This window comes from Pan paniscus, chromosome 16 (assembly GCF_029289425.2).
Source record: "Pan paniscus chromosome 16, NHGRI_mPanPan1-v2.0_pri, whole genome shotgun sequence".
Lineage (NCBI taxonomy): Eukaryota > Metazoa > Chordata > Mammalia > Primates > Hominidae > Pan > Pan paniscus.
Genome location: NC_073265.2, coordinates 71019851 through 71044027, shown reverse-complemented (window position 1 = coordinate 71044027; position 24177 = coordinate 71019851). Strand labels below are relative to the sequence as shown.

The following is a 24177-nucleotide window of genomic DNA, read 5'->3' as shown; positions in this document are numbered from 1 at the left end:
CTCATAATGGATGCAGCTAATGACCATTTTCAGGTAATTGGGTCACGCCTGAGCAGCCCTGTCCTCAGCCTGGCCTGCCGCAAAAGCTGCCAATGGAGCAGCCCACCTATCGTGTTTGCCTTTTCAAACTATCAACAAGGGACCTCCAAGCAATCAGACTTCAACCACCAATTAATCTCTCTGGATGATGTTTGTGGAGCACTTAGTGAGTTCCCATAAATGAGCTCCCCATGGCCTGACTTGCCATAGTGGTTGGAAAGTGCCTGCAGGCTGGAAGCCTGGACGTACTGCTCGCAGGATGGTCGGAGGGCCTTGGGGCTCTCCCAGCTGGGGCCTGCAGTAGCACTACAGGAAGTTCTTTAAAAATTCAGCAAGCCACTATGAAGCAATCTGTGGACTAAAGCCCCTCAAAATGGGCAAACCTTGTCCCAGACCTCCTTGCTGACTTTCCTCTAGGATCAGGCCTGTTATGTACCAATAGGAAACCCCCACACCTTCCCTCGTGAAAAAGAAATACAGCCTGGAGGTTGAGTACATGAGTGCTGAGGTCGCCTAGCTCCACATTTGAGTCCAGGCTTTACCATTTAGTAGCCATATGACATTTAGCTTCCTAATCTGCAAAATGGGGAAAATAATAGCTCTTATCCCATAGAGTTGCTATGACGATTGAGTTAATTTGGCAAAGAATTAAACCCAGTGCTGATGCATAATAAATACTCAATTAAATGTTAGTCATTATCAATAATGGTGAGCAGGCAGCCCAGTGGGTCAGGGAGAGACCAGCCAGCCATTCTGACCCATAGGGGCACGTCCCTCTTTTCTCCAGTAGCATCTGCCACAATCTATTGCAGCTGGTGAATGGTCCGGGTTTGGAATCCTCTTTGGGGGAAAAGCAAAGTGCAAAAGGACACAATGTGTCCTCATGGTAGGAACTTTCCTTTAAGTGCAGGCACGTGGGGAATGAGGACAGAACCCACGGAGCTCCCCACAGAACACTTCCTGTGCGTGGAATGTGTGTCGTGCTATGCTGGGCACTGAGAAGGTAAATGCTGTCTACTCTGCACTGCAGCTCAGTGGCTTTCTCAGTGCCTAAAACAGGACAATAAGAGAACAATCTTCCTCTCTCCTTCCCTCCCTAGGTAGGGAGCTCCTTGAGGGCAGGGATTCTTTGTTTGGTGAAAGCAGTTTTTTTTGAAATGGAGTCTAGTTCTGTTGCCAGGCTGGAGTGCAGTGGTGCAATCTCGGCTCACTGCAACCTTCACATCCCAGGTTTAAGCGATTCTCCTGCCTCAGCCTCCCGAGTAGCTAGGACTACAGACGTGCACCACCACGCCCAGCTAATTCTTGTATTTTTAGTAGCAACGGGGTTTCACCGGGTTGGCCAGGATGGTCTCAATCTCTTGACCTTGTGATCCACCCACCTCAGCCTCCCAAAGTGCTGGGATTACAGGCGTGAGCCACCACACCTGGCCTAGTGTAAGCTTTTTATTGTTAGGTAACATACATGGAGAACAGTGGACAGATCATAAATGTGCAGCCTTATGAATTTTCACAAAGCAAACATACCTGTGTAATCAGTACCCAGATCATGAGAAAGACCAATCAGCTGCCTCAGAGGACTGCCACCTCATGTCATGCCCTAGTCATTAACTTCCCCAAAAGGTAGTCTCCATTATATTTTATCCATCTTTTAAAAACTTTCAACTGAGTATAACATTGGCAGTGAATAAAGGATGCTCAGTGAAAGCGTGTGGCTGGAAGGAAGGGTGGGACAGAGATGTACAGGGGCTCAGCTCAACTCTGCTCCTTATGCAGCCTCATCTCCATCTGCACCATGTGCTAAAGGAAGCTACAATGCCCCCTCTCATCCCTAGCCCCAGTTTTGAAATGTTCTCTTTCCGTGTTCCCTACACATGGATCTGTCCTGATTTTGCCCTCTCAGTAGTGAATCTTCTATTCCTATTCTCTTCTTCCCTCTGTCTTGGTGTTATTGGAATGCTCTAAGTCTTTCTCTAAAGTATCTGCTAGATTTTCTCATGCCTATGAACTGGAATTAGAAAATGTAATTCATTTCAATATTTTGGACATTCAGCAGTTTGCCCACTATGGCTCTAGGAAGATGACATATTCATTAGCAACATGGCCTGTTTTCAAGGAGCTTGTACCATAATTGGGAAGAAAACACAGAAAATTAAATAGTGCAGGGAGGGTGGGAGGAGGGAGAGGAGCAGAAAAGATAACTATTGGGTACTGGGCTTAATACCTGGGAGAGGAAATAATCTGTACAACAAACCTCCATGACACATGTTTATCTATGTAACAAACCTTCATATGTACCCTGAAACCTAAAATAAAAGTTAAAAAATAAAATTAAATAGCAATATGGTGCAAGTGAAAAGTACACTACATACATGACTAGAAGGTAAGAAAGAGTTAGAAGACAGTGATCTGTCAATGATACAAACACCACAGAAAAGTGTATCACATCTTTTATCACTAATCTATAATATTTGAAGCAAGAACAAATATTTGGTATGGTTTTGAATTGAAGAAAGATAGAAGTACTGAAATCAAGAGGACTTACCTCATTTCCAGCAAAAAGAGAACAATAACAACGACAAAATCTTCACCTAGGAGCAAGACTGGGAAATTTAAAAATATCATGTATTAAAAAAGGTTTCAAAAATTTTCAAGAGTCGACATGAGTCACTTGCAAAAACAAAAATAAGAATTAAATCATATTTCCCACAAATGAAAATGGTTGTTAGGAGTCCTTGGAACTAGGTTCTCAATGTTTTGAGGAAAATTGATTTTGAACTTTAAATTTTATACCCACTGAAACTATCATCCGAAAGAGGAGGTAAAATAAAAACAATCTCAGGTATTCAAATAGTGGGAAATGTTATCTCCTGTGCACTATTTCTGAAGAAGTTATTTAAGACTATGTTCCAGCAAAATGAGCAAAAAGCCAAAGAAAAGGATGATGTGAGACATAAGAAATAATATAAAGCAACCTGTGAATGTGAAGAAAATAAATCCCAGGATAATGGTTGTACTGCAGGCTGAGGAAACAATTTTTTTCTAGTCAGAATTAAGTGGGCTCAAGAACAATGCCTCCAAAAATGAGAAAAGAAAAGAATTCAATCAATATATAGAAAAAAAACTGTTAGGAAAAACACAGATATCTTTTTTCAAGAAGGAAAAAATTCTATTTTCAGGAAAAACAAAATATACACGAAATTTGTGGCCTTACCACAAAGCAATTCCTTGAGGCCTTCATCTCAAACAGGGTAAATGCTGGTCTTCACAATGTTGACAAGGCCCCATTTGAGCTGGCCTCTCACTGTCTTTCTGACGTCTTCTCCTACTTCTCTTCTGCTACTTTACATTGCTCCAGCCAGAATGGCCACCTTGCTTCAGAATCTGCTGCAACAACTTAGCCAAGGTCATGCTTCCACTTGGCAGCCTTTAGGCAATGATGGAACATGGCATGGGGACCGAGGCCTGGCCATTTCTGCCCCATACAGGGCTCCTATGGGCGATCTTCTGAAGAGCTCCCCATTGGATGGGCAGAGGTTTTGTGTGCCCTGCATGGCAGTTGGAGGCTTTCTCTCTCCAGCCCTGCTTCTTTCACTGGTCTTACTCCTCCTCCACCCCCCAGTAAATATCTGCTTCTTGGTGGAACTGAAACGACACAGCCCAGCCACACATGGATGCCCTATTTTAGGTATAAACCATCATAAGCCCATGTGGTGCACTCACATCACCATTTGTCATTGAAAATATTTGGTCAGTGCCAGTTGGACATTCATGAGGTAGCTCTACCTCTATGTCACCTTGGAAGAAAATAGTCTCTCAATGGGGGAAGGAAGGATGGTTTTGGGCACCAGTACCTCACCTTTGGGAAGAAAAAAGAAGAGATACTATGAGAACAGGAAGGGTCTCCATTCTTTTCTTAGTTATGATTTTTAATCTGTTAACTTAAAGAGAAGCAGGGGTCATCTATTATGTATGTGAAACACATCCTGGTTTACAAACTATGTCCACATCTACACCTTCCTGATTCTCCTATCAACCCCATGATTTTAACCCACATGTCACTGACAAGAAAACTGAAGTTCACACAGGTATGCCATCTGCAAAAATTCCAGAGTTAGTGAGGGTGGAAGCAGGGCTTGCAGATCCATGATTTCATCTGGGTCTCACAGAGACTTAAATGAAATTACAGTAATTTTTTTTAAGAAAAAAATTTTTAAGTAGTTATAGGTTCATGGCAAAATTGAGAAAGGCATGAGATATCCTATATGCTCTATCCCCCCATGCACAACCTCCCTCATTAACAACATCCCCCACCAGAATGGTACATTTGTTACAATTGATGAACCCACATTGACACATCCTAGTCATTCAAAGTTCATAGTTTATATTAGAGTTCACTTTTGGTGATGTAAATTCTATGGGTTTGGATAAACATATAATGACATGTATTCATTATTGTATTATACAGAGTAGTCTCACTGCCCTAAAACTCCTCTGTGCTCCACCTAGTCATCCCTCCTCTGCCCCAACCCATGGCAATTGCTGATCTTTTTTTTTATTTTTTGAAATGTAGTCTCACCCTGTCTCCCAGGCTGGAGTGCAGTGGTACAATCTCTGCTCATTGCAATGTCCACCTTCCGGGTTCAAGCATTTCTCTTGCCTTAGCCTCCTGAGTAGCTGGGACTACAGGTGTGCGCCATCACACCCAGCTAATTTTTGTGTTTTTAGTACAGACAGAGTTTCACCATGTTGGCCAGGCTGGCTTCAGGTGATCTGTCCGCCTCAGCCTCCCAAAGTGCTGGGATTATAGGCATGAGCCATGGCGTCTGGCCTGATCTTTTTATTGTCTCCATAGTTTTGTCTTTTTCAGAAGGTCAGCTAGTTGGAAACTTATAGTATGTATCAGACTGGCTTTTTTCACTTAGTAATATGCCTTTAAATTTCCTCCATGTGTCTTTTTCCTGGCTTTTCATGGCTTGGTAGCTCATTTCTTTTTAGCACTGAGTAATAATCAATTGTCTGGATGTACCAAAGTTTATTTATCCATTCACCTATAAAGGACATCATGGTTGCCTCCAAGTTTTGGTAGTTATTAATAAAGCTGCTATAGATATCCATATGCAGTCTTTGTGTGGCCCTAAGCTTTCCAGTTAGGGAATTTTTAATCACCCATGCTTCATAAAGGAGAGCATGTGGCTCAGAGATGTTCAGGGACCTGTGCCAGGTGGCATAGCTCAGACTCCCCACAAAGACCTAGTGTCTATTCTGGTATGTGGTCCTGCCATTCAGATAGTGATGCTGTCAGTTCTTGCACTGACAAATAGTAATTAATTAGCAATAATCAGAGTGAGTGGCTGATAGTTTGGAGAAAAACAGAAGCCATTAAAGAGTAGATTCAGCACCGTCACTGACTTTGTTTCATAATGTTTATTTTCCATTCATATGGCACTCAGCATGCCTCATATATTTTTAATGAGAACATTCTATTAAAGCCAATGGAATTGATTTTTAAGGAAGCATTAGGACCAGCAAAACGTGCCTCCCGTGCAGTATTGACTAAGATCCATTATCCTACCACATTCATTCTGACCTTATCATCAGCTGACAAAGAGAAATAGGACATTAGTGTGTTTACAAAAACCTGTATCTGAGAATGGGCAAAGGCTGGAGCCCACTGTGGCTATGAGCATGTGCCTCTCCCGAATGGCCTTGCATAAAGAGCCGGCCACAGAGTCGGTCTGTGCATGGGCAGAGTGAGGCATTGGAGGAGTCCCTTGGCCTCCACATGCTCCTCCTCTGTACTCTCTAGGCCCAGTGTCTTACCAGCTGCAAGTCATCAATGGCCCTCAGAGCCCAAAGCAGAGTGCTATGAACAGGCTCCGGCTCCAGATACTCTTTGTGCCTCAATTTCCTCCCCTGTGAAATAGGGATCATTATCATACTTAACTCATGTAGTTTTTTGGGGAGGACTAAATTAGTTAATATATGTGAAACATTTAGAGTGGCACATGGCATGTAATTTGAGCTACAGAAGTGTTAGCTTTTATTACTATTGTTGTTTTTTTACATCTACAAGAAGGAAAGCATCATTAAATCTATCAGAAGCAAGGTACAGATTCTCCATGTGGTTCCTTAGGTGACGATGAAGAGATTATACACAGATTATCTTCAGGAATAGAAGTTGATGATAAGATAGAGAAAATTTCCTCACCAGGAGTCTGTGGGCTGCCTCTGTTTGTTCAGGAGTATGACTGATAACTTTAGGTTGTAAAGGGTGTGACCCAAGGGTCAATAACTTTAAGTCTCAAAATGCCGTTGCTAGCTACCTTTTATGTTTGCTGGGTCTTTCACCTGTGGGGACTATCAAGCCTTTGAGCCTTTATGGGTTTGGATGTATAAGTCTTGGGCAGAGCTAAGTCGTCTTGGATATGAAAGCATGAGGAATTTGAGGTTCTGATAATAGTCAGGTGTCAGCAAGTTGGTGTTTGATGGTAGGCTGAGGTGAAAGACAGATATCAAAGTAATCACCACTAAACACAGACAGTGATAAGGCCAAGAAAGGATGTGACAGAACACTTAATGTGGAATTCTGAGTGGCTTGGAGCAGGACTCAGGACGTTGGTTCCTTCCTCTGTCCTTCCCAAGAGCTCTTCAGGTGAACTGCAAAATTCATGGAGAGGTAAATATTGGTCTTAAAGAGCAATCAAAGACATGCAAATGAAAAGAATCACAAACAGTACTATACTATTAAAACAGTAAAAATAATGGCATCATTGTGATAAAATAATTTCTCCAGTATTGCTCATGTCAGGCTTATCTTGCAATCCTTTGGGTAAATAATTGACAATCTATATTAAGGTTATAAAGCATGTATATCCTTGAATGTTAATCCTTCTTCTGGGAATTTACCCCAAGGAAATAGTTTAGAAGAAAAAAATTCTCAGTTATGGAAGATGTTAAATGTTGATTGCAGAATTAACTTTAATACAAAATAAAGGAACAGACCAAATCTTGGAAAAATGGTTACATAAAGAATTTTATAACCACTCTATGGAGACCTAGCTGGTTATTACAATGCTAATTTTTAAAGCAAAATAGAAAATGCTTATGATATAAAATTGACTATGAAAAAACAGGACAAACAATTATATTTACAGATGGTCCCTGAATTACAGTGGTTCAACTTTATAATTTTTTGACTTTAGGATGGCGTGAAAGTGATACTCCTTCAGTAGAAATATATTACACTTATTTCATGACAATGGGCAGTGGCAGCAAGCTGTAGCTCCCAGATAGCTATGCAATTTTCATTTATGATATTTTTCAACTTATGAGTGTTCATCACAGTACAACCCATTGAAAGTTGAGGAGTGTCTATATACCTTAATAAGCTTGTAAGCTATGCTTGCATGTAGACAGGGATTAGATAAGAATACAAATAAATGAAGCAAGCTGATGTGCTGAAGGGTGAAATCGTGTCTCTGAATACTTCAATTTTTCAAATCCTTTATTCTTGTTAAAGTACCATAGATATTCTGTTTCCTTTCTCGGCAAGGAGATGGGAAAAGGTAGGAGGCCCAGGCACGGTGGGGCTCTTGGCTAGGAGTGAGATTAGGCAAAATTCCTGGAGGTGGAATGAGAGGCATCTGGGATCTGCAGGGTGGGTCAGGCTGGTTGCAAGGAGAGGGTAACTCTGCAGGGCAAGTTTAGGAATCTAGACAAGATGGAGCACAACAGATAAGATTCTCAAAGGAAGAGAAATGGCTGGGGTCTTTTGAGGGCACTCATCTTTGGGGAGAGAACCAAGCAGGACAAAAAGTCAGAGAGGACTCCACGGTGGTAAGTTCTGCGATTATTGGCTTTTCAGGAGGCTGGTAACCTGTTTAGCGGCTTTATCAAGGTGGAAGTTGAATTCCCCTAATAACCCTTTTGTTTGAGTCCTTCCCAGCTGTATAGATACTAGAGTTGCCCATGACATTGCTAAGAGCCAGGAATCCCTGTACCATATACTCTGATTCCTAGTTCTGGGCTGCTAGAGTAGATCACCAGAAAAAGTGGATGGTACATTGTCCATGCAAAGGGCGAGGTATAAATGTGGGGACTATTTGGCAGAGGCAACTGGAGTCAAAAGTTACTGGGCTGATGATGTCTATGATACAGCAAGAGTATTTGGGAAAAGGCACAAAAGGATATAAGAGGAGCAAAGGGATGCAGGGGCTCATATCTTTTCTGATTCTTGTTCACATGTCCAGAGGAGAGCAGTTGCCATGTTACCTAAATAACGTGACCCTTACTTCCTTCCCTCTTTCCATCTCTTATCTGGGGTAGTGCTTGCCTTTAGAGCAGTGGTTCTCAATTAGGAGTAATTTATCCCCCAGGGACATTTGGCAATCTCTGGAGACATTTTTTGGTTGTCACAAGCAGAAGGGGGTGCCATAGGCATTATCTAGTGGGTAGAGGCCAGGGATGCTGCTAAACATCCTACTATGCATAGGACAGGACTGCACAACAAAGAATTATTCAGCCCGGAATGTCAATAGTGCCCAGGTTGAGAAACCTTGCTTTAGATCCAGACTTCTTACTGGAATGCTCTACACCATGGCCAAGAGGAAATAAAGATAACGATGATGATGATGATGATGATGATGATGGTGGTGGTGGTGGTGGTGTCCCATACTTATAAAGCATTCACAATTATTTATGCACTTTTGCATACATTAATTCATCAGCTCCTTTCAATCCATTGAGGTGGGTAGGAATTATGATTCGTATTACTCCTTTTTTTGAAGTAAGGAAGTCTGAGTTGGGAGAGGGCAGTAATGTGTCCAAGGTCACACAGCTAGCATTAGGCAGAGATGAGGATAGAAGCATTTGTGTCTCATGACTTCTAACTGTATGCTTTCTCCCACTGCACTCTGTTGAACTCTGTGGACAGAAAAAGAGAGAAAGGCTAAATGATGCTCTTAGACTCTGAATCTGTCCAGGGCTTTACAATTAGTGGTGGAGCCAGAATTCCTCATTCCCAAACTAACAGAAACAAACACACCTAAGAAAGAATGAAAGGGTATGTGGTATTATAACTGAGGCCATTGTGGTGTTGAGAATTTAGCTGTGTATCTAATTCTTCCAGGCATTTTAGATCAAGTAGAAATCCATGTGCAAAGGGCAACACTCATTAACTTTTTATCTCCAGCAGTAGATACTCCACTGTAACTATTGATAGCTGAAAGTTTTATAGATCTTCCGCTGGGGCTAAGTATGAAGTAAGTGTAAACTTGTTTGGTATTTTCATTATTTGCCAAACAAAAAAAAAAGCCCCAGAAAATAAAAAGCCTCAATTGCATCCCAAGCATGTAGGGTGGAACTGATATTCACTAGTTTTCATGAAGCCCCGCATCCCCAACCAATGTTACCCCCAAGACACCAAGTATGACACCAGCAGCCCCCTTAACCGAGGACAATGTTGTCCCTTTCTTTAAGAGTATCACAGACAAAGGTTGGAAACCCAATTGATTAATTATTCGCTGGAATATAAAGTTGGTATTGTAAAATTTGCAGCTATAAAATAATCAAGAATGGCACTTAAATGGCTGCCCAAATGGCCAAGTTAAACCGTCCGACATTATAGAGATAGAGCGTAGAGGAATCTGAGTGAGAAGTGAGAGGCAGAGCCAGGGGAGGGCTGGCTCAGTGACACTGTTAGAGAATGACCTGTGGCCCCCTGGGTGAGTAACGTTCCTCTGAGCACCGTAAATTTGTGTATTCAATCGGGGTTGGGTTGTGCTATGAGTAACAGATATTTTAATAGGAACACTTTCACCTGGAAGACATCAAAATGCTGCTTCTTGTATTACTGTGAATGGGTACTACACTTCCATAAAAGGTGAGGTCCAGGATGGGAGAAAGCTCTGGGGCTCCACCCACGTCAGGAACACCTAGAAGTAGACTCAAAGGCTGCTGGGAACACCCTTGAGGTTTGTTCTGTTTGCTTCGCTTGGTTCCATCAGAACTACTTGGCCCACATGGCCAGAAACTCCTGCACCTCACGTCTCAGAACTTTGCCACCAGAGAGGGGCTGATTCTTCTTAACCAGATCCACTGAGAAACACCCAAGGGGTAGACCCTAATTAATCACATGAGTCCCATGCCCTAGCACTAGGTACTAGGATAAGCTGTTCTCTCTGGAAGTTTGGAACAAAAAACCAAACTTATAGCAGTTACTGTTCCAAGTACTCATATTTACTCACTGAATCCTCGTCACAGCATTATGAGGTACCCCATGAGATCGTCACTCTTACAATCAGCTCTATTCTAGGGATGAGAAAACTGAGGCACAGAGAGATAAAGGGACTTGTTCAAAAGCACATAGCTAGTAAATTGTGGAGCTGAGATTAGGGAGGTTAAGCCCCACTGGAGGCAAAGTTCTGAGATGTGAGATGCAGGAGACTCTGACTGTGTGGGCCAAGTGGTTCTGAGAGAACAAAGCCATCCCACATTACAGAGAGATAACACAGAGAAATCTGAGTGAGAAGTGGAAGGCGGGGCCTGGGGAGGGCTGGCTCAGTGACACTGTTAGGGAATGACCTATGGTGCCCTGGGTGAGTAGGGCTCCTCTGAGCACTGTGGATGAGGGTACTCCATCATGGTTGGGTCATGCTATGAGTAACATATCTTAATAGGGCCATTTTCACCTGGACAAAATCCAGACAATTTTGATCCGAAGTTGTGCTTTTTACCACAATTCCACACCACCTCTCACTGTATGTTAGAGGCGGGAGAAAGAAAGGCTGCCCCCAAAAAGGGGGATATTGTTCCCAGAAGAAAGGAGGAGTAGGTGAGCAGAGAAAGCAAGGGAGATCCACTACTTATTCCTCAGTCTTATTATCTGTAGAACGGGGATGGCATGGACTCCATGTCCTTGCGGTGCAGGTGAAATGAGCAAAGACGCAGGAGAGGCAGAGTGTCTGAGGGCAGCACCCACCAAAACCCATACATCCATCCTTATCCAAGCACACTCCACCTTGCACCAGCATCAGCACCTCACGCTGAGTGGTTACTGCATGGTCAGTGTTTGTTTTCGTTTTACTCTCTGAGTGTTTGAAGTGTCCCTTTGAAAACTCTAGGAGCCTGCGCTAAAGGGAAAGGAGAGAGGGCTGTGTCCACGCAAAACAGGGGAAACCATGTTCTTCGGGGGCCCATTTGAAGATGGCAGCAGGAATGGGGGAGCAGAGACCCCTAGGGAGGAGATGAGATGCAGGAGGGGCATTTGGGCCTTGGGGCTGGTTCACTGCTCCTACGTAAAAGCCCACCTTTGAACGCTGCCATCTTGGGGGCCCTGTGTTTTGTCGTAATGAGGAAGCTGGGAGCCCTCAGAAGGGCGTAAAGAATTTCTCGTGGCTCTATGACTTAAACTGCCTCAGTGCTTGCCTTGCACTGAAGCAGGCCCCAAGGTCAGATGTGAATAGGTTTGTTTGAAGGTGAACAAGTGAAAGTGAAAAAGTAAAAGCCTGGGGTTAGGCCACACCTCAGCTCCCAGCTTCTGGGGAGAAGGGAGATTTGAACAGCTTGGAGCCCACAGGCATCCTGGAAGAACTCCCATGGCTTTCTTGATAATTGACACAGTGTGCAACTTCTGCTTATTCAGGCCCAGAGGCCTGGGAGGGTAGGAGTAGAGAGTAGGGTAAGGGTGGTGGATGGAAGGAAACTTAGTGGGAAGCAGGTGTATTACCGGTGGAGGGTGTCCAGGTTCTTGGCATCTTGAACAAAGAATTGGACAAAATGCACATTCAAAGCAAGGAAAGAATGAAGTAACAAAAGCAGAGATTTATTGACAATGAAAGTACACTTCACTGGGTGGGATCCGCGGGAGTACATGGGCTCAAGAGCCTGGCTACACAATTTTCTGGGGTTTAAATACCCTCCAGAGGCTTCCCATTGGTTACCTGGTGTACACTCTATCTATGTAAATGAAGTATTGGGCTGCAATCAGAAGCTGAAATGAAGTTGCAAAGGTTACACCCTATGCAAGCTCTGACTGGTTGCAGAAAGCAACCAATCAGAGGTAGTTTCAATTTTCCATCTTCCATGCAGAAGCGGGTGGGGGCTTTTGTTAGTTAGGTGTGGAAAGTTGGAGTTTTCCTTTTGATTTAGTTCTAGTGTAGCAGGAGAAGCCGCAGACAAAACCCCTCAGACACCGAGTCAAAAAAGGAAGGGCTTTATTCGGCTGGGAGCTTCAGCAAGACTCATGTCTCCAACAACCGAGCTCCCCGAGTGAGCAATTCCTGCCCCTTTCAAGGGCTCACAACTCTAAGGGGGTCCGTGTGAAAGGGTTGTGATCGATTGAGCAAGCAGGGGGTACATGACTGGGGGCTGCATGCACCGGTAATTAGAATGAACAGAACAGGACAGAGCTTTTCACAGTGCTTTTCTATACAATGTCTGGAATCTATAGATAACATAACCTATGAGGTCAGGGGTCGATCTTTAACTACCAGGCCCAGGGTGTAGTGCCGGGCTGTCTGCTTGTGGATTTCATTTTTTGCCTTTTAGTTTTTACTTCTTCTTTCTTTGGAGGCAGAAACTGGGCATAAGACAATATGAGGGGTGGTTTCCTCCCTTCCTAGGAAGTCAGAGTGAATCAGCCTTAGGTTCCCTGCCTCCAGACCCTATTCTCTTGCCTCAGGTGGACTTCTGGAGCAGGGCCGCTGAAGCTCCGATTAGGCCTCTGCTTCCTCTTCCCGGTGGTTTTTTCTCTTTCTGACCTGTAGGTCCATCCTGACTTTGTCCTTTCTGGGCTTGCCATCCACAGCACATTTGTAAAGAGGAGTAAGAGTTTTAAGTAGAGTTCTACAGCCATGGCTGCTTACTGTAAGCAAAGCTGATTTATAGACTGCTTCCAAAACCCATATATCCATCCTTATCCAAGCACACTCAACCTTGCACCAACATCAGACTGCATTTCTGTGCAGACTTCACCCTACACAGGAGGCTCCAGACCCTGCATACGGGAGGGATGAAAGGTATTTTTGATTCAAGTTGTGGAAAGGAAGAAGGGAGAGAAGTTTATCATTCCTGCCAGAATTCTGTGTAAGATCAAATTCCTGCTTTAAAAAAAAAAAGAGTGGGACTCACTCCAGCTAAACAATAAATCATGAAATGGCCATGTTAATTGCTGTTGAAAAGGAGGCACTAAAATTCACTTTGATGGGAAGTTATTCTTGTTTATATTTCCTTTCTGTAGATCAAAGGGAACCATCAGCCTTAGCCTCTCCTGACATTTGCATGTCTTAAGCATTGTTCTTTTCATACAAGAAGACTCAGCATCAGATATCCATTTCCTCAGGCTATTTTAGGTAGGAATTAAAGAGATATTATGGGAATTGGCTTTTTTTACATTTTTAAGTGTGTCATGAGTGATTGAAGAAAAGCACTTCCTTTGTTCACGTATTCCAAACAGGCGGGTGAAGGCTCATAATTACTGTGGAGGAAGCTGGGAAGATGGCAACTCACCTAATCCCTGATTACATTAAACGATGCCACCCTCCTCTACTTACAAGCTTAAGTACACTGGCCTTCGCTGCCAGGTTCAGGTAAGAAAGAGTGCGGCTCTACCCACGGAGAAGCAAGGCTTTGATTTGTGATAGGCTTTCCTTGATGTAGTCTTGCTGACTATAAACATCAATTAAGCAGCTACTGTGATAGGAATTGCGTGAGGTATAGGGAGAGTGAAGATGAATTAGCCTCCATCCCTTCCCTCAAGGAATTCACGGTCTTGAGTCCCAAATAACTAGCCGATTAATTACAATGCAGCTTTACAGATGCTTAATCATATTTGCGCAAAGTTCTAGAGGAGCACGGATTCTGCTTTGAAGATCAGAGAAGCTGTGTCTTGAAGGCTGAGTACATGTTCTAAGATCAAAGAAATGGAGAGGGGACTCAGGAATGGCTGAGAGGGCTCATGAGGCAAGAGGTCTGAGACGGTGAAGGACATTTGGGGGAACAGAGAGCGGTTATATGGCCATGGCCATGGGTAAGGCACATTGGGCAGGGGTAGGGGAGGCAGCTGGTGGGTTTAGCATATAGGAAGGGGAGGAAAGAAAGGATTCTAAAGCCCTAGCAAGTCCTGTCAAGGGGTTAGGTTCCTTTTTTTTTTTTTTTTATAAGAGTAGGGACCTATCCAAGTTATCTGAGAAGGGGAATGCTTGAAGTACATGATACGGTGCGTTTTTAAAAAAATAGTCACGGTATTAGTACAGAGATCAGCTTGGAAATCAGTGGGACTATTTAGAGGCAATAGTCCAGATATTGAGTTGAGAGAACTTCCAAATAATAACAGAACCAAGAATGGAGATGAACAATCTGATTCTAGAAATATCTTGAAGTTGTTTGGGAGAAGCAGAGGTTTGTTAGTGATAAAATAAAAACCTCAGCCTAATTACATTTAAAGGGGTTTAATTGAGCAATGAACGATTCTCAAGTCAGGGAGCCCCCAGAATCACAGTAGATTCACAGAGACTCCAAGGGTGCCTCATCGTCAGAAAAAATTTATAGAAAAAAAAAAGGTAAAGTGACATGCAGGAATTGGAAGTGAGGAACAGAACACAGTTTGAACACTCAGCAGTCTATGAGCAGTCTATGAAGTATGGCCGCTGGGATTGGCCAACACTCAGCTATTGTTATGGGTGCATACTATTAAGTTAGGTTTTTGATTTTGTCTGACTATTAAGCCTGGCTACAGTTCATCCACAAGGACTCAAATATAGAAGTACAGAGTCCTTCTCAGGCCATATTTAGTTTGCTTTAACATTGGAAAACCTGAGTTTAATAATTAGGTTTACCACTTACTGGCTGATTGATAGTGGGTAAGACAATCTCTCTAAGATTATGTTTTCTTGAGCTCTCAAATATGGATAATAATAATAATACTCATTTCATACATTGAGGATTGTGTGGGGGCCATGAGAAGACACTGCATAAATCAACAAGTATAGGGTGCTTTAAAGGCCGAGGATCATTGCTGTTTTTGTGCCCAGGACTTACCAGCTCCTCTAGTCAGTGACTGAACTGGGCAGGGATATTAAGGCAGGCCCATTAACAGGCCACTCAGAATTCCTTTAACATCTGACTTCGACTTCCAGACTCTCCACAGGTCTTGGTGAGCCTCTTTTAGACTCTCTGGTGCACGGGACGATTCCATCCAACCTTCTCTTCATCTCCCCTTCACTGAGGGAGACTTGGGTCGTGTTCTCCCCACGTTATCTAGCCCCCGGTCCCATTTTCTTTCACAGGTGGCTTTCCAAAAAAAAATCCTTGCACTTTAATTGTTTCAGCATCTGCCTCTAAAAGGACCCGGACACAACCTAGACTGAGAGAGTGATTTGTAAACCTTAAGCTTTATTTATAGTGATCCAAATATCCATCCACATATCCAGGTACCCAAATATCCATGAATAGATAAACAAAATATATCCATAACGTGGAATATTATTGAGCCCTAGACACAGAATGAAGTACTGACACATGCTGTAACATGGATGAACCTTGAAAACACGAGAAGGTCTTTTGAAATCAGCCCAAAGGACCACATCTTGTACCATTCCATTTATATGAAATATTCAGAATAGGCAAATCCATAGAGAAAGAAACAAGATTACTGATTGCCAGGGGCTGGGGGTTAGGCAGGGCGGTGGAAATAGGGAATGACTCTTTATGGGTATAAAGTTTACTTTTTGGGACTGGAAGTTTATTGGAGTGTTCATTTTAGTTCCGGACCTGCACAGTGGTGATGGTTGTGCAACACTGTACGTGTACTTTACTCACCAATGTGTACACGTTAAGATGGTTAAAAGAGTAAATTTTATGTTCATGTATGTTACTACAATAAAAAAACTTTATGAGGGTACTAGGCATATTATTATTACAAATACAGTTCTTTACCAGCTACGCATGCTCCCCTCTCAGTTGTTCCTCAATCCTCTCTTACCTCCTTTCTTTTCCCCACTGATCCACAGAAACTCTTTTGCTAAATCGCCAAATCCACCAGACAATCCTCAGTACTTATCTTACCTAAGTTCTCCGCTGCCTTTGACACTGTTAACTCCTCCCTGTTTCTTGAAATCCTCTCTTCTCTTGTTTTCTCTGTGGCACCCTTTGCTCCTGTGTTCCTCCTTTTTCTATGCATCCTTAGGGGTTCCCGGGGGTTTTGTTCATGGTCCTCTTCTTTCTCAATCTGTTTTCGAGAAACTTGCAAAAGTACAACTCAGCCTAACATGCCTGTCCAAGTTCCAGACCTGAAGAGCTCCAGCCTCCTCGTGGATCCCTTTATCTCAACATGTCTGGAACAGAACTCATGTGGGTCTCTTTCTGGGCTTCTTATCTCAGTAAATGTCACCACCAAATATCCAGTTCTGAAGCAAGAAACACTGGGCTTCACTTTTGATTCCTCCCTCCCTCTCAATGCCCAAATCTCATGGGTCTAAAGTCCCATCAATGTTATCACTTGCATATTTTTGAAATCCACACCATTGCAACCCATTTCCAAAGTAGATTACTGATTGCCAGGGGCTGGGGGCTAGGCGGGGCAGGGGAAATAGGGAAATGCTTCCATTTTCATTCTCACCAATGCTGCCCTGGACCACCGCAAAGCCTTCTGACTGGTCTTCATGCTCTCCTCACCTCCTCTTTCTAAAGCATCCTGCTTAAGATTGCTAAAATAATTTGTCTAAATGGAAATTTGACTGTATTACTCCCTAGCTTAAAATACTTTGGGGGTTCCACATTGTCTCCTCCATAGCATGGCCATAAAGTCCTGCAAGAATCATATGCTTTGGCCTTTGTCCTCCTCCAGTGTGTCATTCCTTGCAGGTGACCCCTTCTGGTCCAGTGGATCTCCATCCTGGTGTGTCTCAACCTGTGGATGATGCTTGAGCCCTCCTCTCAGAGATTCTGGTCTGGAAAGGGCCCTAAACGTTGTTGTTGTTGTTTTAAGTTCCCAGAGCTGCTAATATGCCTCCAGGGGTAGGCACAACTGTGAACCTAGCCCTACATGTGAAGGGTTTGCAAGTGCCAGGTCCCGAACCTATTGAGTAGAAGGAACCAAAGTAAGCAGCATTGCCTCCGTTATTTCCCACCCTCTTATGATATTTTAAGGAAAGGGTTTTTCACTCAGCTATGCAGCAAATATTCCTGGAAACCTTGCCTGGGTCATAAGGAAATGAGGGCTCTTGTATTGCCTAGCTCCCTTCCTTTTGCCTGCTAGAGAGGAGATAGGGTAGAGGCTTTCACTGCGTAAGTTGAGCAGATAGTTGTATGCTCCTTATGAGCAATTGGGTGAGGTTGGGAGCGGGTGGAAGATGACCATCAAGAATGGTCTGTCTCCCTTCCATTGCTTGAATTCCTATCTACCTGATGGTTTGCTACAGCTGCAGTCACAGTAACAAAGACCACAAACTGAGTGGCTTCAACAACAAACACTTAGTGTCTTACAGGTCTGGAGGCTGGAAGCCTGAGATCAAGGGCTGATTCCTTCTGAGGGCTGTGAGAAAGAATCTGTTCTCTGTGTCTTTCCTAGTTTCTGGTGGTTTGCTGGCACAGTCTTGGTGTTCCTGAGCTTCTAGATGCATGACCACGATCTCTGCCTTTGTGTTCACAAGGTGTTTTCCCTGTGTGTGTTGGTATCCAAATTCCCCCTTTTTAAAAGGATACCAATCTTACTGGATTGGGGCCCAACCTATTCCAGTATGGCCTCATCTTAACTAATTCCATTTGCAATGCTCTGATTTCCAGGTACTGGAAATTAAGACTTCAACATAGGAATTCTGGGGGGAAACAGTTCAGCTCATAACCCTAACAACAGAGTGGCAGGCCAGAGACTTGCCAGACTGATACCTAAAAAGGGCAGCTACACATTCAAAACTGGGAGTGAGTCATCCCTCTTCTCTTGTCTGTCCAAAACAATTCAAACCCGAGAGGAGAAACGAGAAAGAGACCACCTTTGCAGATAAACCCCAAATCCCTAACCCCATACATTCTGAAGTCATCTTAATTTCCTTTTAATCCCCCAAATCCTGTTGACATCTCAGATCCCAGTTGCTAATTAGCCATGCTTCTATTCAATGTGTTATATGCCTAGTTATTGGGCAGATGCATACTCTCATTTGATAATAACTAGCTAAACCCAAAATGCCTTTTATGGATGTGATATTTCATCATTCAAATCTGATTAATAAGACCAGCTCGAAGAAATTGCGGGAACTGATGTTTTAGTGAAGGGTTAAAAAGAAAATAACATTTGGAATAGTGACACTGAAATTAAATGACATTAAGAACAAATATCTAAGTTTCTCTCTCCACACCGTGGTAGCCAGCCCCTCTTTCTTTTCTCTCATTTTCATGGGGTATGAAGAACTTTTACTTACATCATCCTGGTGCAGCGTTTTTCCCCCTTGAACTATTGACATTTCAGGCTGAATGACTGTCGTGGAGTCTGTCCTGTGCATTGGAGGATGTTTAGCAGCATCCTGGCCTCCACCCACTAGATGCCAAGAGTGTCTCCAGACATTGCCAAATGTTTCCTGGAGGGTAAAATCACCACTGTCTTAGAATATACAAAAGCAACTTTGTCACTCTAAATACTATGCAGATGTGTGGAATTATCTCATTTATTACTTCCAATAGCCGAGTGGTTTGTGTAGATGGGAAGATGGGGAGAGTTGTTTAAATGACCTGCTTCAGATCCCACTGCAGATCTGTCTTAGTCCTATGCTCATGAGATTACACTGCAATCACCACAAGCTTCTATTCTAAAGGGTTTTTAATCATTCTTTCAGATAGGAAAGGGTGTTGTCCCCAATTCACCACCAGAGGACGTCTCTGAGAGTTAGCCGTGATATTCCTGGGCTTGATAGGACATGGAGCCCATGCTAGCTTTTCATCTAAATGCTGCTAGCACTGCTCACATATTTGCATACAGTTCTTATAGGACAATGCAGCCATGCGCTTGCTTGCAGAGGAGACGTGTAGATCTTTCCTAATGTTTATTTTGGGTTAAGTTCTCTTTGCAGGGGTATCCATAACTACTGAGAATTAGATCCTTATGTTTAAATGGCATAAAATGCAATGTGTGAATGAGGTATCTCCCCGCCCTCCAAAAACAAAAAAAAAATACATAGCTTTTCATGGTCACAAGGGCTAATCTGATTCTGGCTGCCACTGTGGAAGGCTTAGTTAATCTAATTAAATGAAGCTAGTGCCTCCTGATTTCCTAGTCCTGCTCTCCCTTCTCCATCAAGGAATGGCTTTAATGGCCCAACAAAGGGCTCAGCCTGGTGCACCATGAATTTGAGATAATGTCCCGCACTGGGTTAACTGAACTCTCCTGCCAGCAGAGCTGATGCCATCTGCCCATTTATTGACAGCCTTGTCAGCAAAAATCTGGAGTCTGAGGGTTGGCAGGCAGCCAACTTGCTTTCCACTGTCTCTCCAGTGTCTCCGTAACAGATGTTGTGCCTCATGCCTGGAGCTGCTGTTGGCAAATCGCTGCATGCTCATGTTATTTATCAGGGCGTGGAGGGAGGGCAGGAAGGGATACATGTTTTCCAGGAAGGAATTTGTATTCCTTTCCAGGTTCTTGGTTTGCAGATTAAAAAAAAAAAAAAAAAAAAGCATTTGAAACTGACTTTTAAAAATGTGAAATAATCAGCTTATTGTTCAATACTGAAAAAAAAAAAAATCTTCCAAACCATGTAACTATTTCAGGTGCCAAATCACAAGTGACGGAGGTTATGTGGACTTGAATGTTTGCCACAATTCCTTCCCCTTAGGAGCTCCCTGGCCTTGGAGGATGCCTTTTAATTATATTGTCATACAAAAGAAACTGAATTGGGAGCATTTTTTTTTTTTTTTGCAAATAATACCTCACTCGTAGTGAGTTCTTACCCCTAATCAATGGAAGTTAATCAGAGTGTTCATTGAATGAATAAAGAGTGAACTGTGATTCAGGGAAGGCACAATGTGTATGTCCTTGATACAGGAAAATTTTCTGGCAGTACCTTCATTTGTAAAGGAGGAAACAGGAAATAAGCGAGAATTTTAAAGAAATGAATTTCAGCCTCTATATGGAGCTTCGTACACAGGTCCCGACCAGCCATTCTACATTGAAGATCTCTATTTGGAAATTCTTGTCAAAGCAGTTTTATGAAAGGATTTTTTTTCCCCTTAGGTGTAAGGCACTCAACCATTGGTTCACGTAGGCTCTGTGTTTGTCCATTCAGCCATAACAAAGGGAATCTTGGATCAGGACAGAAAAATAGCACAGAGGGAATTATGCCACACTGACCCCCAGAAAGGGGAATTATTTACCTGGAGAGTGGGGAGAAGACAGGTGGTACTGGTGGGAGGTTTGGGGCGGGGGAGGGGGGTGGAATTTGCAGCTTCCTGAGCCAGGGAGCAGCACATTTAAGGTGTTTCCCTGCCGACTACTCCTCTTTATGCACATCGAAAAGGCAAAACTCCTGAGAGGGAATCAGAGAATTTGTCGGTGAAAAAGTCCAGAAGGACCTCTCAGCATAGGCAACAGAGTCTGTCCAAAGCTATCCAAGAAATGGTTTGGCACCTGGGAAGCACCAGAAGCCTCCTACCACTCCCGGATGTCCAGAGGCGAGCAGGTCAAGCAGCAAAACTGTGCAAGCTGCTCTCTTGCGGGTGGTGCTCTCTTGTGTTGCTCGAAGACAAATGTCACTGTCTTTTAATGAGCTGGTCTCAAGCATAAATAAGACAATAAAAGCCTGATGCAAATGAGTGCAAACCACTATGGTTGCAAGCCCCCAAACTCACTGGAGAACGCATAATTTACATTTTCAGTTCTAGTATTGATGCAGTAGTACTATGGATCGCCACTTCTGGCATTTGTATTGTGCTTTGTAGTTTAAACGTTTCTTTCACACATTTTCTTACCCATTGGAAGGCTTTCTTCCTGGCTGGTGTCCAGGCTACACTGTCCATTCTGGTACTTCGGGTTAAGACAGTGGCATGGGTCTGTGCCCTCATGCTAATAAGACCTAGGAGCATGCCAGCTGCTGGATGTGAGTGACGCTGTGACAGAAGACTGAAATGTATGTCAGTGCTTGTGATCTGGGGGAGATGAGGTTCTGAGAGGTGTGCTGAGGAGTAGTCAGAGATGGCAGGAAATTGCAGGTGGGGTACCCCTTTTACTTGACAAATAAGGACTTGGGCTCTGGGCCAAAGTGGCTGCAGGACAATGTGCCCTGTGCCTAAACCCAAACTGGGGCCCCTAGGACGCCTGAGGTTTAGGCCACGGGGATATGAACAGAAGGCGATCATTAACTCTAATGGTAACAGCAGCACTGCGGAGGGTGAGGGCACTGCTGTTTTTGCAGAACAAGGGGTTGGGCATCTTGGTCAGGCAAGGAGGCACACGGCCCCCGCTCACACCCTTTTAGTCTGCTTCCCAGACATCCACGGGGTTCAAATAAGTGGTGAAATCTACGAGGGCACACTTGCTGCTGGTGGTAGAGTGAGCAGACTCTGGCGGGGCTATGGTAGCTTCCTCTGGCCAGCCCATCATGAGCTTTGGAAAAGGGCTTCCAGGATGACAGGCGATGCAGCGTCCAGACCTGGGCCTTCTCCTTACCTTTCCCTCCCGGGAAGCTGAGCAGTGTGGTTTCTGCTGCCTCCACCAACTGGAGCCTCTGCTTCCGCCTCTGCCTCCATTCCTGAGTTCCCGGCAGCTGGTAGGACGCCCATTTCTCTCTCTGCACTGGCGCAGGCTGCGAGGACCGAGATAAAGGCCATTTGGAGCCTGTAAGCATAACGGAGCCAAGGACAGGGGCTGCCATTTTATCAATGCCCCCTCCATGCCAGGCAGCCTCCCCTCCCGGGAGCTTTGCCCGGCACTGCCAGCGCAAGATGCTCAGAGGCCGGCTGGCTCAGGGATGTTCAATTGTGCAAAGCTGCCTGTCCTCCACCTGGTGCAGAAGATGCCGCCTGCACCCAGCCAAGGCAGCCTTCTTCTCCACTCTACCTCGGCCGGCTCTTTCGGACCTCGGCGTTTCTAGCTGACGCAGGGAGCCGTTGCTAAGAGGCTGCTTGGCTGGAAAAGAATGGCGAGCAGGTGTGGGGGTCGCAGCATGCTCTCCCGGCCCTGGCTGCTGGCAAGCTAAGAAATGCAGGCGCGGAGTTACCAGCAGTTCGTTCTTTGTTCAGCACCCCCAGCCAAGCTAGGCTGCAGCAGCTCATTTTTCTGCGCCTTAATACCTGCTCTGAGAAGCAGGAGTCGCCTGGCAGGCAGCCAACGCCCCTACTTCTCCTCCCTTTCCTCTCCTGCTTCCTCTGCCTTTGCAGGAAGGGTCTGGGGCCGTGACAGCACTTTATTGCTGGAGGAAGGGACACCTCTGCCTGTGGGTGCAGAACCCACACTTCATTCTTGTTGTTGAGTTGCCAGCTAGTTCCCTGCAAGGGACATTGTCCCACGTGTATGCCAAACCCACAATCTCTGGGGACCTGGCATTTAAAGCTAATGAATGAAACAGGCTGGGCACGGTGGCTCAGGCCTGTAATCTCAGCACTTTGTGAGGCCAAGGTGGGCGGATCACTTGAGGTCAGGAGTTTGAGACCAGCCTGGCCAACATGGTGAAACTCCGTCTCTACTAAAAATACAAAGAAAAAATTGGCTGGTGTGGTGGCACACGCCTGTGATTCCAGCTACTCGGGAGGCTGAGGCAGGAGAATTGCTTGAATCTGGGAGGTGGAGGTTGCAGTGAGCTGAGATTGTGCCATTGCACCCCAGCCTCGGTGACAGAGTAAGACTCCATCTCAAAAACAAAACAAACAACCCCCCCCCCCGCAAAACAAACAAACAAAAAACACTGAGTGAAATAGTCCAAGTGCAAGACAATTTGGAGCCATGGGGACTGCAATGACCATCTCATTGGAAGATGGATGGAAAGGGACATGACAGCTCGGACCCCATGGGCTTAGTGTTGTCTATCTTCCAAATTGTCAAGAAAAGCCAGCCATTCTAATTTTTCTATACAATTAAAAAATTTACATATTGACAACAAATTCCATTTTTTAAAGCATTATGTTGGTGAAGGAAACCACCTCTGCAAGGTATGTGGGGCCCAAGGGCTGTCAGTGTGTAATTTCCATCCTACATTTGTGAGTATACAGTCATAAACCCCATTTTTCATCTGTCTGGGTTCATCCCAGCTGGGTGTAGTGACTCTCTTCTGTGAATTCCTTTTCAAAAGTTCTGAGTTCATTTGGGAGTTCCGTTTTAGTTTGTGTTCTTGGTGGTGGTGGTGGTGATGGGCTGGGGTGAGGGATACTGAGGTCTCCCAACAGAGCAATAACCAGAGGGAACTGAGTTGTTAATACAGAAATTTTTCTAGGTCCAGCATTGCTAGGATCCAACATTTGATCTAAGCGTATTAGTGTTCTATGCTTTGTAACAAATTAGCACCACTTGGAGGCTTAGTTCGACCCAAATTTATTGTTGCACAGTTTCTGTGGGTCAGGATTATGGCATAGGTGAGCCTGGTCTTGTACTCAGGGTCTTAGCAGGTCCTGACCAGGGCCATGCTCTTTTCTGAGGCTAGAGGGGCTCTTTCAAGCTCATGCTGGTTGTTGGCAGAATTCAGTTCCTTGTGGCTACAGGACTGATGTCTTCAGCTCCTCAGAGAAGGCCCGCTGTCCTCTGCCATGTGGTCCTGTCAGCAGCAGGGAAGGGTGTTTCTACAAGGCCAATAGAGGATCACTCTTGTTTTGAATCTCTCACTTCTTTTACAGGCCCACCTGATTAGCTCAGACCCACCCAACATAACCTCCCTTTTGCGTAACTCATTAGGAACCTTAGTTACATCTGAAAAAAAATCCTTCACCTTTTCCATATAACATAACCTAACCATAAGAGTGAAATTCATCATATTCACAGTCCCACCCACATTCAAGGGTAGAAGCTTACAAAGTGTGTGTACACTGTGGGTGGGAATCTTGGGGAGTGTGTGCCAGAATTCTGCCTACCACTCTAAGAAAAACTCCTTTTGTTGCTGATTTTTAGTTAACCGTTAAATGAGGCTATGCTAGGTGATTTCTTATGTCAACTTTTTAGATCTAAAATGC

The 24177-nt window shown here is 44.2% G+C and overlaps 1 protein-coding gene across 3 annotated transcripts; it reads right to left on the bottom strand.

Annotated features, from left to right (window-relative positions):
• Positions 1-5254: 5254 nt before the first annotated feature.
• LOC103784824 (uncharacterized) lies at positions 5255-23063 on the bottom strand. Of its 3 annotated transcripts, none has more exons than XM_055099080.2 (3): positions 21689-23063; positions 18456-18611; positions 5255-6699 (listed from the first exon to the last, which is right to left on the bottom strand). In XM_055099080.2, the coding sequence occupies exons 1-3, from the start codon at positions 21911-21913 to the stop codon at positions 6691-6693; spliced, it is 390 nt and encodes a 129-aa protein (XP_054955055.2). In that variant the 5' UTR covers positions 21914-23063; the 3' UTR covers positions 5255-6690. The 3 variants fall into 3 exon arrangements, with proteins under 3 accessions (XP_054955055.2, XP_054955053.2, XP_054955054.2); XM_055099078.2 differs by lacking the exon at positions 5255-6699 and adding an exon at positions 7015-8964; XM_055099079.2 differs by lacking the exon at positions 5255-6699 and adding an exon at positions 15423-17116.
• Positions 23064-24177: the final 1114 nt, after the last annotated feature.

Excerpts from the sequence above, each read along its gene's own strand:
- LOC103784824 (XM_055099078.2), bottom strand. The coding sequence starts at position 21,913 with ATGGAGGGGGCATTGATAAAATGGCAGCCCCTGTCCTTGGCTCCGTTA. Across the intron at positions 18,612-21,688 it reads CAGCTTCCCGGGAGGGAAAG|GAAACATTTGGCAATGTCTG; the intron begins GTAAGGAGAAGG and ends TTTACCCTCCAG. Across the intron at positions 8,965-18,455 it reads AAACGCTGCACCAGGATGAT|AGTTCAACAGAGTGCAGTGG; the intron begins GTAAGTAAAAGT and ends TTCTGTCCACAG.